This window comes from Polyergus mexicanus, unplaced genomic scaffold (assembly GCF_030449975.1).
Source record: "Polyergus mexicanus isolate NDT 795.1 unplaced genomic scaffold, iyPolMexi1.0 SCAF_7, whole genome shotgun sequence".
Lineage (NCBI taxonomy): Eukaryota > Metazoa > Arthropoda > Insecta > Hymenoptera > Formicidae > Polyergus > Polyergus mexicanus.
Genome location: NW_027223327.1, coordinates 7,613,329 through 7,629,473, shown reverse-complemented (window position 1 = coordinate 7,629,473; position 16,145 = coordinate 7,613,329). Strand labels below are relative to the sequence as shown.

Here is a 16,145-nt window from a genome sequence, read left to right as displayed (position 1 = left end):
TAGATATAATACTTCCCAAATATTTTCTCGACAAAAATACAAAGAAATTAACATTTCTGATGTACGTGTAATAAAATCTTATTTTTGTAGGGAAACTTACTTTGACAAAATTGGAAGTTGTGGCGGACAACTGTCTGTTTTAAAAATAGAAACGCTAAAATTACTTTCGATTGATAATGAGAGCGCGATATTTATTTTTAATAAAACATCATATCACGACGAAAAAATATAATAGATCAGATATATTATTGACGTGAGAGATGCATTTTGTTAAATGTTAAATCTTGTAAAATATGTACGTGTAACTTTAATTTTCTAATATGAGAAATATTTTATCCGAATCTCAATTTCTCTTTACATACATATTACGATACGAAATACGAGTTTTGATACATGATGTCCCTGCGATTGTCCACTTGCCAGTTATTCTGACAAATGTTCGCGAACGATGTCGTGCTTCGTCACGAACGAGGCGAACTTTCTGCTAGGCCTGTACCATCACGATGACTTACTCCTGATCATAGGTTGATTTATATTCAATAACCAGCGGTAAACGTGGGGTTAGTTACTCCCCGTACCCACGTGCAATCACGTCCTGCCACGTGCAAACGCGGCTGATGGTACGTACACAAATGTCTCTCACATCCGTGTATCTAAGGCCTCGCATACATGTCTACTCATACATAAGCTTCTTGCCGACTTGCACGCATACAGGCGGCAATGTAAACTCGGTGATTGGCCCTCTGCGGAAGGATAGGGTCACCCTAACCGCCCTATTCCTCCGCTAGTGTTCCTTCGCGTATCAGCCATCGCTCGAGTTCGTCGCGCGAAAATGACTATCGATCAAGCAAAATTTAATAGAAGAATTTCCTTGTGAATAAATAAACTATTTTCAAAATTAGCAGTTTGTAATAAAAGTGAAAATCGAATTATATATATATTAAAGTTTAATCTAAATATATTATACAGTATATTAAATATATTAATCTAATATAAATTTTATTTGAGTTTAAGTCTAATTATATATTAATCTTTTATTTGAATTAAACATTTATACACACACGAGAACATTTTATATTAGCATCATCAATTAACACGCGGAATTTCTATCGTATGTATTTAAAAAATATCTTCCTCAAACTTACTATCATTTCTCGTATCAAATAGCAACAATATCAATGTACAAACATGGATAGTAATATATAACCCTGTCTTATCGTACAAATACGTCCAAACGGTACGTATCTCTCTCGTTACAACTGCACATCGTAACATTACACGATTGTCGGCGGTCGCGAACGTCGCCGCGTGAAATGCAGCTGCATCGGCGACATAATTAAAGTCGCCCTTTGTCCCGCCGTGCATTTCGCTTGAATTATTCTCTGACTTTCAGGAATTTAGCGAGAGGCGCGGATGCGCGTCGCGCGTCGTATTTTCGCGCGAATATACGGGATTTAAAAAGTGTGTGGCTCACGTTTCCGGAAACATGCGCTAAATGCGTCTCGCGACGCCATATATCAAGTCTCCCGGGATAAAGGAAACTTGGCGCGATAGGCGTTACTTTCACGGACAGTCGGAGAAAGAGAGAAGAAGAGAAAAAGGATGTATGACTCCCGTATTTATATTTAATATTGCATTCTGGTGCAGCGGCCTTCTCTGTTTGATATTAATCACAATGCGAGCTCGCCCATTTAACCGCTTCCATTCAGCGGAAGCTGCAATTTGATTGCAACATCCATGTCTCTAGAGGGCATTATCGCTGTTGCGTTAGGCTACATCTCGTACCAGCATCTCATTTGCAATTGCTGCGCCAACATACATCAACTCGTATCTTTCGAAATGCGATATTGTCACACGAGAAATGTCGTGCAATTTTACAAGCTTCGTAATATAAACGTAATACTTAGGAAAAATATTATATATATATATATATATATATATATATATATATATGTATACATATTTAAGAGGATTAAATGATATCTAGTATATATTATGAAGTCTTGCGTTTGTAGAAATACAAAAATTAACTCTGTCGAAATTTTTACTTACAATTTTTTCTTACATTTTTTGAGAAAATCTAGTCAAATGACTTTAAAATCTGTTTAACGCGTTATCGGATATAATTAATTTAACGAAAGTTCTTTGCAAGTAACAGAGATTGCATGGAGTTCATTTCCTTTAATGATCCCTCTTTGCAAATTCACATTATTATCTTGACCGCAGCTGGGATTACGGGCGCGATCGATTCGCACAAGAAAGTTATCTAAATAATATTTGCGTGATATTTAATTTAAAAATATTAGGAGAAACATATATAATCTCTTTTTATAATCCGGAGATACGTCTCGTATAATTGTCACTTTATGAATATCTCTTCGAAAAATTCCATACGTGTATTATTACATTTCACATTTTACTCATGTACTATAATAAAGAATGTATTTTTTTCATCTTCTTCGCAGGACTGATGTAGACGTTGCGTCCGGCACGAAAAGTGGCACTTTAAAATTCGTAAGAACTCTGACAAATATCTCGAAGGACGCTGGCGGGGTCGCCCATATGCGATGCGAAGTCGTGGGCGATCCTCCGCCGACAAAGATACGATGGTTCAAGAATGAAGCTCCGTTAGAAGAAGACCGACCGAAAATCACCATTAGGAAAATACACGCACAAGTATGCGCAAAATTATCAAACTGTTACAAATTCGCAATTGCTCCTCTAAGAACTTCACGAGAAAGAATTTTTAAATATATATATATATATATTAGTCCTCTTATCTCTGTTTTTAAATTAAAATTTTATGTTTTCGTACATGTTAGATACTTTTTAATATTAGGTTATTTATTTTTTATTTTATATTTCTCATATTATTATTCAATAAATGTTGATCGATACGTTGAAAATTTCAGATGCACGAACACGCGGCGAAGAATTTGGCGGGAAGTCGATTAAAAATCACAAATTTAGATGTTTCTGATGTTGGTTTTTATACTTGTCGCGTTACCAACGGCAAGGATCAAATTCAGAGCGAAGGAACTCTACGAGTCGATTCTTCAAAGAAATGGCAAGGTATATGTAAAACTCGAAATTAACTTTTTATTAGCATGTTGAATCGTTGTGTTCGAAATAATAATTAATTGTTCGTATAACAAAATAATATAATTAGCAACATTTTTGCGCCTGTACATGATCGCGTTCATTTTGAATATTTAATCATTCGATAAATGAGATGCATTAACACAAGATACTTTAATTTGTTATGAAAATTCCATACTTTTTATTTGAATAAAAATTTGTCTCTTTACATTATTATTTTAACTTGCATTATTGCGTTTAAACAAAATGAGATTTTTATGTATATTCCGTATAAAATTATGCCCGAGCGGTCGTTACACAATTACGTTAACGAGTCTCGGCATAATCATTAGGAAGGATAATCATATCTCTTTTGTAATTTTAAAGCCATGCGAAATTCGCCCATAATCCTAGTGGTTTATATTGCACGCGAATAACTAAATACGCGAGTTTTAAACGTACACGGCCCGTAAAATCCGACGAGTATGATATTTTCACGTCACCGAAGAATGAGTCTCGAAAGGTGAGTTCATGGCCGTAACTCGCTTATGGAACACAACACCGTAAAAAACATTTCTAATGCGGGTAGTGAATCGTGACACTTTATCCACCCCGTCACGGGGAAAATTTTCGAGTAAACGCATTAAACGTCGGAAGTAACGGTGTATGTTTGACGCGAGAGCATTGCCATAAAACGCAAAACCGCCTGACTATGAAAACGGTTATGCAGCTTGGCTCTACACCAACTGTATTGTTATCTTATGCTCCAAGGGCGTAAGCAGGATTTTCTCGAAAGGATGTTTTTTAATCGCCGTAACATTAAACCTACATTCATTAAAAGAGAATATATTTTACATTTACTATAAAGAATATATTTATATATTAGTTGTGTTTTTTTATATAACCATAGAGAATTCAGAAATCTTGTTGAAATTTCTGAAAGAGTTCTTAGATTTAAATTTTTTGATGTTATCAAAACAAAATGGGCGGATACAGCGAATAATAGTTTACAAAAGATTATTAGAGCTTTATTATTAATTTCTGCGTATAGTGAAATATTTTTCACATTTTATTTTTACGCTAGTTTAATTGGTCTCTCTGTTTTTTTTTTTTGTTTTATATATGTTTGTGTTGTTTCATTATTTAATATTTTATTATATTAATATAAAATTTCTGTAATGTTTATTTTGGGAAGATCTGCCTCAAAATTTGAACCTTGTAAAAAACTCTGCGGCTACGTTCCTGTATTATCTCTCTGCTCTAGTGGGTACTTCGTGTTTACGATGCACTACGCTTACATGCTCGAGATTATTTCAGTTAATGTGATATTACAGTAAATATTTAAAAATTCTAATTAGAGAGAATGCAATTGTCGTTGGTCCATTAAAAATTTTGCTAGCTTCAAGATTATTTAATAACCAAGATAACATTTTAATAAACAATATAACATTAACAATTTTTATCTTATTGAGATAATAATAATTTGTTTATTTATAATTGTTTATTTATAATTTTGTATAATCCGAGAAATATATTTTACAAATTGAAATAATTCATTGTTAGTCTAATAAAAACGATCGCGATTATCGAATCTATATCGTACGGTCATAAAGCATTAAATATCTAAAATACATTTATTATGTTTGCTCGTGAAAATATGAATTCTTATTTCAGTTTCTGCTCAAAAATTCTAGAAAGGATTCATAAAAGTAATGCCATTATATATGATATATATATATATTCGTGTTTCGGCTTTAAGAGGAACAAAAATAAGAAACTTAACGCGATCGTAAAACTTTTAGTTTAAAAAAAAGTAAAATACAATAAAAAGTATTTTTTTTTTTTTTTTCATGCATTTGAATTATATTTTCAATTATGAATCGCTAATTTATCAGAATAATGAAAACCATGATGATAAAATACAAAACAATTGCTAAAGTTGATTAACATCATTTTAATAATCGCTGAAATTATTAAAAAATAAATCATGGAAGTAATAATTGTTAAATCTGATTATTTAATTAGTACATTGTTATTGTACATAATTTATGTGATATTATATTTGCGATCATAATTTATAATAGACGCATGGGAAGAAATTATTATCCGCACTGTTTTTTCATTAGTTTAATCTTCGAAGTTCATCAGGGATTCAACTCTGGCAATAAATTGTTTATCGAGATCATAATTTATTAACATTGTTATTGAATAATATCTAATTTAAACGCATCAGACAATAATTTTCAACTCGCCGATTAATGGTATTTTACTCCCCTTCCGACATACGACACATACTTTTCAAGATCATAGAAATTTTTCTCTTGACGTCCCTTCTCGACTTCTTGAGGTACACTTTATTTTAAGAACTTCATTATGCGTGGTGTAAATTAGTTTTAATTTATCGCGAGACGAGGGGCAAACTTCTTAAAGCAAAACACCCCGGGTATTTCCTCAGACGAAGTTATTGCACGACAACTCTGACAAATTCTAATCCAGCTCGTAGTATTTCGGTTAATGCGCGAAGTATAGCAAGAATGAGAAGCGAACCTCGGCAAAGTCTACCTCTTCAAGATAGACAAATTGATAGCAGCTCTTCTTCTAGAGTACGAAAGTTTATTGTTAATGCCACAAGTAGAATTTGGAAGCCACTGTCAGTAAACTACGCTCAAGTTTCAAGAATCATGTTCGGTTGACACATACTATTAACTATTTCAGTCGCGTCATAAGTATTTTTGAAATAAGTTAGACATTTCTACCTTGCCACAAATATTTCTCGTAATAATAATTTTGCAATTCTTTATAACATGGATGTTAATAATTAAAAAAATGAATATATATCGCTAATTAATTATATTTATGAAAATTATATAGAAAATGAAGTCATGAGATAAAATAGGAGAAAAAAAAAATATATATATATATCAGATATATATGTATATATTTTATAAATGCCCCATGAATCTGTCTGATATTTATAAATATGTACAAATACGTATATAATCGATCTCGATTGTGATTATTTTATTTAACTATATCGCGATTTAAGCACATTTCTCCCTGTAAATTCTCTTCGAGCAGAATGATATTTACAACTCGAGACAGAGATAACAGCGAGCAAACAGTTCAGGGCGAGAAACTCGTGGCCTTTCCGATTTGCTTCGATGGATCGGCTTGAAAAACCTTTTGTACCTCATCTCCTAGCGGTAGGGCAATGTCCCGATGGAACTTGCTGTAATAAAGTTTCCGAAAAGCTCTCACGCCCGGAGGCGATGAAACAAAACTAGCGGCGTTCCTGGGACGAAGTTACCGGCGAAGAGACGTCCCTAACAAATTCTAATCTAATCCCGAGAGCCGGGGCGCCTCGGCTAATGCACGAGGCGCGGTAGGCACCTCTCTCTTCTCGTCGTGTCGTGTCCTCGTTCCGAAGAGGGCCCTTCCCGTGCGGCACACGACGAACTTTAATATTAGCACTCTGCAAGTCAAACTCGTCGCTGGAAAATTCAAACTTCTTTCCTCTCTCGCTGAAAAGCGTTGCCGACCCTACGGGGGTTTAACACCGACGCGGGGGAGACGAGGGTAAAACATTGCTAGATCGCGCAAGATCCGCGAGGGGAAACGCGGAAGATTGCGGGGGATGCCGATAGAATAATGACGGGAGATGACTTCTTTTCAAACAGCGAGGAACGTCTGACTTAACTATTACCTTGCAAATCTTGGCATGTTAACGTGTTAGTCGTATATTATTTTCAGCATCGCAACGCGGATGCCGTATGTTTAATTACGAGGGTGAAAACACGGATTAATTAACGTGTAGCAGATTCGGGATCGCCCAATTAACTGGGTTAATTTCGTACGGCTTCGGCCGTAGGTTACGAAATGAAAATAGATGTTAAATTATAATTTTACTATGCTTGTTTCGATGCCACATTTATTTGTACACCGATAATTAATATCGAATATATTGAAATAAAATAAACGACGGTCACAAAAGTATCTCATATAAACGTAATCCAATCCGATATTTCTAAAGCTTTATGTAATTAATAACCAAAAAATTTTTTTATATTAAATTATATATATATATATATAATTTAAATGATGTCTTTAATATTTTAAATATACCTCTTTTCTAAGCAATCATATAAGCAATGCAAATATATTTGTTCACGCACAAAAGAATAGCAATCAGTAATCTAGAATTGTAGTGCAACTTATGCGTTATGCAAACGCGATTTTATGGAAAGATATCGTCATGGCAGCTAAAATTTACTCTCCTTGTATTTACAAGCGATTGTTTCATGTGATACGAAAACCGACCAAATTCGCCGCACGTCGTCTACATCGTAAACTTTACGCGCGAATGAAATTCATATCGTAAACGTGAGGCTTGGCATACACTCGGGAGTTTCAGGCTCTCTCTTTATCGTTGGCAATGTTTTCTCTAAGCTTAACAATTTATCCCCGTAAAAAATATATTTTCATATATATTTTTAAATTATATAATTTAATTCTCTTCTACTTTATAAATCAGTTTTAATTAAAACTAGATCTGCATTTTACAAAGAACATTGTTTTAAAACAGTCACATTTTTCAATTCTTTATTATATATTTGCGCGAATTATATTGTATTTTATTTCTATATCTTTTATTCCGACACAATTTTATTTTTTCTCTCGCTTAATTTTAAATGTATTTTAATTTAACAAAATTGCAAAGAAAATACGTTAAAACTTTTACATCCATTTACCTTTAATTTTTGTTAAAAATGAATGTCCTAACCCGTTTCAGTATAAGCCCTTCGAATAACTCCTCCTCATTCTTTCGATCTCGATAACGGTGAAATGATAACATTTCATTCGGCAAACGTGTGACTCAGAAATAATAACTCGATCACTCACTTAATATAATGTTCACGTTTCCGGGCTCTTTTTATTAGCACGACCGCGAAACGGGGGAGGGTGGGCAATGTGTTGGCGACGACGGAAAATTGGGAGAGGTAAATGGCCGCGTTAAAAGGGTGTCTGACCCGCACCTTCCTAATTCAGTTATCCCCCCGTTGCCCTCGAGTTTTTAACCCGAAGAGGCGGAACACTTAGTTACCCCGAAGCCCATCGTAGATTTTTCACGTGCTCGCTTCGCGCGCAGGTGGCAAAATATAAAATATCCATACTTTGCTCGTGAAACATTATTATTACGATGCTCATAGCCCGAGAGCTTTTTCATAACGTTGGAAAAATAATGAAATTTCCCCGACGATTTCATACCCACTTACGCGAAGAAGTTATTATCTTAAATTTATCTATTATATTTTTTATTTTTTTATGCAATATTTTTTTGCCCTTAATATATAAGGAAACAAATGTAAAGAGAATTTATTCATTAGATATATATATATATATATCTATATATCAAAGATTTTGATTGAAATATATACCAATAAGTGTCTCGCATCTACGTAACAATGTCTATCTCTTATCTTTCACTTATTTTCGACACATTTAGGTAATCGCGCATTTAAGTGATTAGATATCGTTATCGATTAAATTGCATGACCGTTATCCGCACCATTGACTTTTAATCGCAAGATATCGCAATACTGTTTAATATACGGGAATATCTCGAACGTGAAGTGAATTTCCTCGTGGACCAGCGTAGGACCAGACGCGTTTTACGCGTACATAATTGAAAAAGTTTAGTCACGGTCGCGACGACAGCCGTCCATCTCTCTCTCTCTCTCTCTCTCTCTCTCTCTCTCTCTCTCTCTCTCTCTCTCCCTTTTACTGTGCGTTACGATTAGTATTCCGTATACCCGCCGGTCGTGGTAATAGCCACGACGACATGATATTTATGAGATTTTTTTCTTGGTTATATGCTCACGAAGTTGGATATTTCGTGGCTAGCTTTGGCTTTGCCATGTTCGCGACTTTTTGTGAATTCGACGTAAAGCCTCCATATCTCGCCGCAAAACACTGGTATAAACTGGTATATTAAATCGTATAATATGATATATAAGTTATAAAAGGAAGAGATTTTTAATAACGGAAGAAGGAGTCACGAACTCGCGCATATTAAATTTTATTTTTCTTCATGTTTCTCTAATATCTGTAAATTTTTATTAACATAGAATTCTACAATTTGTATGAGCGTTCTGGAATCTGTTTTATTTAATATGCAATCATGAATGATATCTAACAATAATTAGCAAATTAATAAATTTATGTTATTCTATAACTTGTCTTCTTTTCCGGAAACTTTCGTTAGATTCAATTTGAATATTTGTCAGCATCTCTCTCTCTCTCTTGAATATTAAAATTTTATAGAAATAAATATATAATTATAAAAGAATAGTCATTTTAATTATTAATCTTATTACAGATAATCATCTTTCGCAAATATCTCATTTCAAATATAACTGCCAAACAATCCATCTTTAATGATTATTGATCACAGTACAATTAGAAAACCGTCATTACGAAGCGACGCAAACCATCGAGAAAACTGCAATGACTTAACGAAAATTCACCCATCACGAAGTTGACCGATTCCCAATTTCCCCCGACGCTTTACACCATTAAAAGCGCAAATATTGGGGCAGCGGACGCAAAGCGCGCGAACGCGAGAACAGTCGGAACGAGGCCGTTGAAATAATCGAAAAAATTAGTTTCTCCACACGCTCTCACGCATTTCGTTGTCACGCGTGCATTAATATTCCGCTACGCGTACGTGTGGTTGAATGCATTGAAGCGAGGCAACGCATTTCGTGCAGCGTGTACCAGCGTGCATTCCGTGTTCACTCCCACGAGGAATCAACGCTGGAGTTATCCTTGTTCTCGGAGAGGCTGTACAATTTACGGCCAAGTTAATGCACACAAAGCGAGCGACACACTTCGACTGACAGAGAGAGGGAGGGTGAGAGAGAGAAGGAGAGAGGAAGAGAGACAGAGAGAGAGAGAGAAAATTTCCAACTATGTAAGGCATGTAATTGTATGTATAGATAACCATGTAAGCGGAGAAGAATCTAACATCCTATCGTTACGGCAGTTGTGCGGCATGTAGGTGAATGCCGTGATAATGAACGTTTTCTCGCCTGTCGATGCGCGCGGCTCGAATCGCGTTGCGAAAGCGGAAATGATACGTCGAACAACGAGGTTGCGCGCAAGATTATCTTATCGTCATATGCTTCATAAAGGATTTACATATTTTTACTCGCGATGTCTGTAATCTTTTTCCACAGAAGAAAGATATAATTTTGAATATTTTATTTTATTTATACCTATTACATTTCTTGCCGGCATTTAATAAATATATCTAATCAATGATACATATTGTAGAAATATGAAAATAAGTAATTTAAAAAAAATTTATAAGAATCTATGAGAGAAAGAGGAGCTAGGTAATGATAATATATGCATAAGTCTGAGGAAAAAACGGGTGTTCTTATTTGTTTTAAACAAAAATAAATTGAAACAATTGTTTAATTGAAAAATATGATATTTTTTTATTTATTCTGATATTTTCTTTTATCTTGTTTTATTATTAATTTATTATCGTACATTTTTTTATTCTTTTCCCGTATGAATATATTTAGAATCTGCAGAGAATAATGAATGAACCTCGACTAATTAACGAATGAGTTACTGTCCGGATGCTCGTTAATTTTGCGAGATCCTTTCCTCGAGCAAAGAGCAGATTATGTTTACATGGTTATCGGAGCGCAGAATACGAGACGTGCGATTTTCCTCTATCGCTGGATGATGTATGTGACGATACCCGGTTATTGAAATACGATATACGGGGTGCCTTCATCGTATCCAGTTGGCATAGTAATGCGCAGAGCATAAATTCAACTCGCGAAAAGTCTGCTGAGGACGTATACATATTTACATGTAATGCGTATCTACTTTTATGCAATATCACGTCCGAAAGTTGAATTTTATCCGCACGCGAAAAAGAATAAATTAGATAAAAAGCGAGAGACATAGCTAATCTTTTTAGAAAAGGAAGAAAGAGAGAAAACTGTAATTCGGAAACATATATCGGAGAGAGAACTATTATTGTATTCCTCTATGAAAAATGTAGATTTTTTTTTTTTTTTTTTTTTGTAACTTGTTAATATTTAATATATCAAAGGCATTAAATAAATAAAATTATTTATAACTAATTACGATAAAATTGGCTTTGATATATAAAAATTACAATAATCAATTAAATAATACAATATATTTAAACTAAACTGCTGATTACAATTTTACTATTCGCGCATTATGGATATATATGTGGAAAGGAGTAGCGATATCCTTTTTTTTTTTTTTAATTATCGTGAAAAATTAAAAAAACATTTTGAGGAGAAATATAGATATGTATATGTGTTATTTAAAATAATGAAACTCTTGGGTATCTAACGCACAATACTATGCCGAGATTCCATCAATTCGTACGTATCTCACTATCCTATTTGTTGGAGAAGGAACACTATCGCCGCGCAACTTCGTGCGAAATATCGACTGCGACGTTACGAGCCGCGATTTACAGTCAAGCACGATTAAGTAGCTTAACTGCAAACTCTCCACTGCGTTTGGAACTTCGCCTGAAAGTTCCACTGCGTTTGGAACTTCGCCTGAAAGTTCCCCGTATGTAACATGGGGCCGGGTTATAGTTAAGCCAATAATTTGGACTATTAATCAGCAACTGTTTGACGATAAAGCTAAAAAGAAACTAGACCGGCCGCTATGTTAAAGAATGACGCATCAAATTATTATTACTTCAGCCATTCTTTCGTAACAGATAAAGCATTGTTTATTGGCATCAATTTACAATGATTAACAATCTTCGCTGTTTTTATATGTCAGTATCGTATCGAAAGTACAAAGTAATGTTTGACGCGAGAATCTCTCTCTTTTCTCACTCAACAACTCGTAATTAAATGTATCATCAACGTTATCAATAGCTTATTTTCGACATTAAACATCTCTTTCGTATCTTAAATTTTTAATACAATTTGCTTTTAATATTAAACTTTTTTGCAATCGATTAATTCATTGTAATTTTGATTAGGAAATTTTTATGAAACTTGATGTTCAAATATTGATATTTAATTTTTTTTTTTTTTTTTTTAATTTATAGCTTATAGTATTTGAAAATATATTATAATTTTTCATAAATTTTTTCTTTTCAGATAATGTTAGAGTTCGTATGAGCCAGAAAATTTATGAGAAGATAGTGTAATTCGTAACATACATATAATCCCCACAGAATGCGAGATAATCTTTGGAATATCTACTTTATCCCCAGAATCTTAAAAGGGTAAATAAAGGGTCTGCAAGTAATCCTACCTGTCCTGTTCGAATTAAAGCTTACATACATACATAGCGATTTTGTTAAATTTTACCATAAATAAAAAAAGACAATAGTTTTAAATTTCTTATTTGTCTGCGAGTGTCATATTGACGAGTTATTAGCAAAAGTCATCTTGATCTAAAATGGTTATTGTTAACAAATGTGTGTGTGTGTGTGTGTGTGTGTGTGTGTGTGTGTGTGTGTGTGTGTGTGTGTGTGTGTGTGTGTGTGTGTGTGTGTGTGTGTGTGTGTGTGTGTGTGTGTGTGTGTGTGTGTGTGTGTGTGTGTGTGTGTGTGTGTGTGTGTGTGTGTGTGTGTGTGTGTGTGTGTGTGTGTGTGTGTGTGTGTGTGTGTGTGTGTGTGTGTGTGTGTGTGTGTGTGTGTGTGTGTGTGTGTGTGTGTGTGTGTGTGTGTGTGTGTGTGTGTGTGTGTGTGTGTGTGTGTGTGTGTGTGTGTGTGTGTGTGTGTGTGTGTGTGTGTGTGTGTGTGTGTGTGTGTGTGTGTGTGTGTGTGTGTGTGTGTGTGTGTGTGTGTGTGTGTGTGTGTGTGTGTGTGTGTGTGTGTGTGTGTGTGTGTGTGTGTGTGTGTGTGTGTGTGTGTGTGTGTGTGTGTGTGTGTGTGTGTGTGTGTGTGTGTGTGTGTGTGTGTGTGTGTGTGTGTGTGTGTGTGTGTGTGTGTGTGTGTGTGTGTGTGTGTGTGTGTGTGTGTGTGTGTGTGTGTGTGTGTGTGTGTGTGTGTGTGTGTGTGTGTGTGTGTGTGTGTGTGTGTGTGTGTGTGTGTGTGTGTGTGTGTGTGTGTGTGTGTGTGTGTGTGTGTGTGTGTGTGTGTGTGTGTGTGTGTGTGTGTGTGTGTGTGTGTGTGTGTGTGTGTGTGTGTGTGTGTGTGTGTGTGTGTGTGTGTGTGTGTGTGTGTGTGTGTGTGTGTGTGTGTGTGTGTGTGTGTGTGTGTGTGTGTGTGTGTGTGTGTGTGTGTGTGTGTGTGTGTGTGTGTGTGTGTGTGTGTGTGTGTGTGTGTGTGTGTGTGTGTGTGTGTGTGTGTGTGTGTGTGTGTGTGTGTGTGTGTGTGTGTGTGTGTGTGTGTGTGTGTGTGTGTGTGTGTGTGTGTGTGTGTGTGTGTGTGTGTGTGTGTGTGTGTGTGTGTGTGTGTGTGTGTGTGTGTGTGTGTGTGTGTGTGTGTGTGTGTGTGTGTGTGTGTGTGTGTGTGTGTGTGTGTGTGTGTGTGTGTGTGTGTGTGTGTGTGTGTGTGTGTGTGTGTGTGTGTGTGTGTGTGTGTGTGTGTGTGTGTGTGTGTGTGTGTGTGTGTGTGTGTGTGTGTGTGTGTGTGTGTGTGTGTGTGTGTGTGTGTGTGTGTGTGTGTGTGTGTGTGTGTGTGTGTGTGTGTGTGTGTGTGTGTGTGTGTGTGTGTGTGTGTGTGTGTGTGTGTGTGTGTGTGTGTGTGTGTGTGTGTGTGTGTGTGTGTGTGTGTGTGTGTGTGTGTGTGTGTGTGTGTGTGTGTGTGTGTGTGAATTCCTTTTATATGTATATATATGTTACAAATCTGCTTTAAGCATTTTATTTTTTTATGGAAGGTCAGAGATATATTACATACATTATATACGCTTTATGCCTTAAATTTTATACGTCTCTCTATTAAGACATCGTTATGTAAATTAATGTAGTTACGAGATAAGATCTTTTTAATTTTTTTTCCGCAAACACATTTTAAATCATAATATTTTTCCATTTCGTTTGCATTTTTATCGGATAGCGAACGATGTGATTGATTCGCGAAACAAATCTTTAGAATACTGCATCGCTTAAACGAAACTTGTACTTGGTCGGTACACGGGAATACATCCGCGTGTATCTTTCCACAAGCGAAATATAACTCGCAACGATTCTTTTTCCCAAACGATACAACTACAAACGGACTGTTTATTTCCTGCGCATTAATCTCGATCGAGAGGAGATCACTTTCTATCTTTCTCTCTTATTCTCGAGGTACACAATTAACGATTGATCGATGGCCAGTGGTCTTTTATTTCGTTTTAAACTGCGATCCCTTTCAACTACACCGTGCATAAGCCGAATTTACACGGTTCGCTTTTGATGAGCATTCCGAATAAATCATCCAACACGAGTGCATCGAGCAAACGTGAATTTTTGTCGAAGCGTATCGTCGGAAGAGTATTACTCAATATCGCCAACAGCAAATTACACAATATAATTTTAATAAATTTAATTACAATGTGTATAATTCATTGCATAATTTACAATTCGATTGTCAAATTAATATTACATGCTATTGACGCGGCGGCCTTACGCGGTCTTGTCGCATTTCCGGTCTTTCGAATAAATATCATGAGCAATCATTTACATGCGTCTTTAGCAAATTTGAGCTTATTGAATTTATTACCGATATTATATATATGCGTTTTATGATAACTTTAGCAATTTAATAAGCTATCACGTATATTCTTAACTTTGCGAATCATTGAAATTCTTTCTCCGATCTTACACTTGAAATAAATTCAATTTTATATTTACTACTTCATTTCCATTGCCCGAGTTTTCCATATCATCTTCCGGCTTGAAATAATACAGCGATAAAGCATTTTGATTGTACCACAGGTGTTAACACTGTTCATTACAATTTTGTTTGGCGATATCTAATTTATACACGATTAAATAATTAATTATTACCCTCACACTCCGTCTATTGTATTCGGGATAATAATTGAGAACGAACCGCGTAAAATCATCTCTCCTGAGGGCGTTATTTCCGGCCAACTCGCGGAATATCTGATTCGTTGCTGGACGGTTCGCAATTTACTGTACGATTAAGCGTGTTCGGCCGCGGAATCTCGTCTACGGGACCGCGATCTCGTATTCGTGCAGCAAGAGAGGCAGAGAGGAGAGAAAAGCGAGAGCGAACTCTGCGAACGCGAGCATATGCTAGAGATCGAGCTTATCTTGAATCGCGAGGTTAGTCACGCCTGTTTCTCTCTCTCTCTCTCTCTCTCTCTCTCTCTTTCTCACCCGAGGATGCTTTCACACCCTGCGGCGCGGCTTTAACTTGGTACGAAACTTAGGTACCGCTCACGCCGAAAACTTCAATCTCCAGACATGCGCGATCCTAACGAGATGGGTCTTGCCGACGGTCCCTTAATGAACTCGATCAATGTTCAAGCACACATTCAAGCGGTCCCCGCGTGTAATGACATTGCGCGCGCGATATTGTTTTCCAAAGAATAGTATTATACATAATGCGATCTTTTTCTTATCTCATACGAAAATGTAGCGTAAGATGAAATTGAGAAAATTTATAGAAAAAAGAAAGTTGATTTTTTCATATAGGTCTTCTTTTTCGAATTCTCATTTATAATTAAATATATTTTATTAATTGCAACAAAATTTGATATTCTACACCTTTTGTTCAATAATATAACTCATACAAATATGATTACCGTGAATTATATAATATGTAACAAGTTGCAAATTATTATTGCTTTCAATCGCTAAAAGATGAGGAAGGATAGGTACTTGACCCAATCAGTGATAACCGAATATATGATTCAGAGCAGGGTTGGGAAGTAACGCGTTACTTGTAACGTCGTTACCGTTAACAGTTACCTTTTTTCGATAACGGTCGTTACTTTTTTCTATTTGCAACGATAACGGTAACGTCGTTACATTTTTACAGTAACGGTAACGGATTAGTCGTTACTTTTATCGTTATTTTTTGATTCTTT

The 16,145-nt window shown here is 35.6% G+C and overlaps 2 protein-coding genes across 2 annotated transcripts in view; one reads left to right on the top strand and one right to left on the bottom strand.

Moving 5' to 3' along the window:
- The window catches only part of Mrpl45 (mitochondrial ribosomal protein L45), a 157,984-nt gene that overhangs the window by 104,806 nt on the left and 37,033 nt on the right, over positions 1-16,145 (bottom strand). The gene's annotated exons all lie outside the window — the stretch shown is intronic.
- The window catches only part of Ror (tyrosine-protein kinase transmembrane receptor Ror), a 222,676-nt gene that overhangs the window by 183,055 nt on the left and 23,476 nt on the right, over positions 1-16,145 (top strand). The window contains exons 3-4 of the mRNA XM_070299387.1: positions 2,466-2,676; positions 2,913-3,072. Of these exons, the coding sequence (XP_070155488.1) occupies positions 2,466-2,676; positions 2,913-3,072 (371 nt within the window). The remainder of the gene's footprint in view (positions 1-2,465; positions 2,677-2,912; positions 3,073-16,145) is intronic.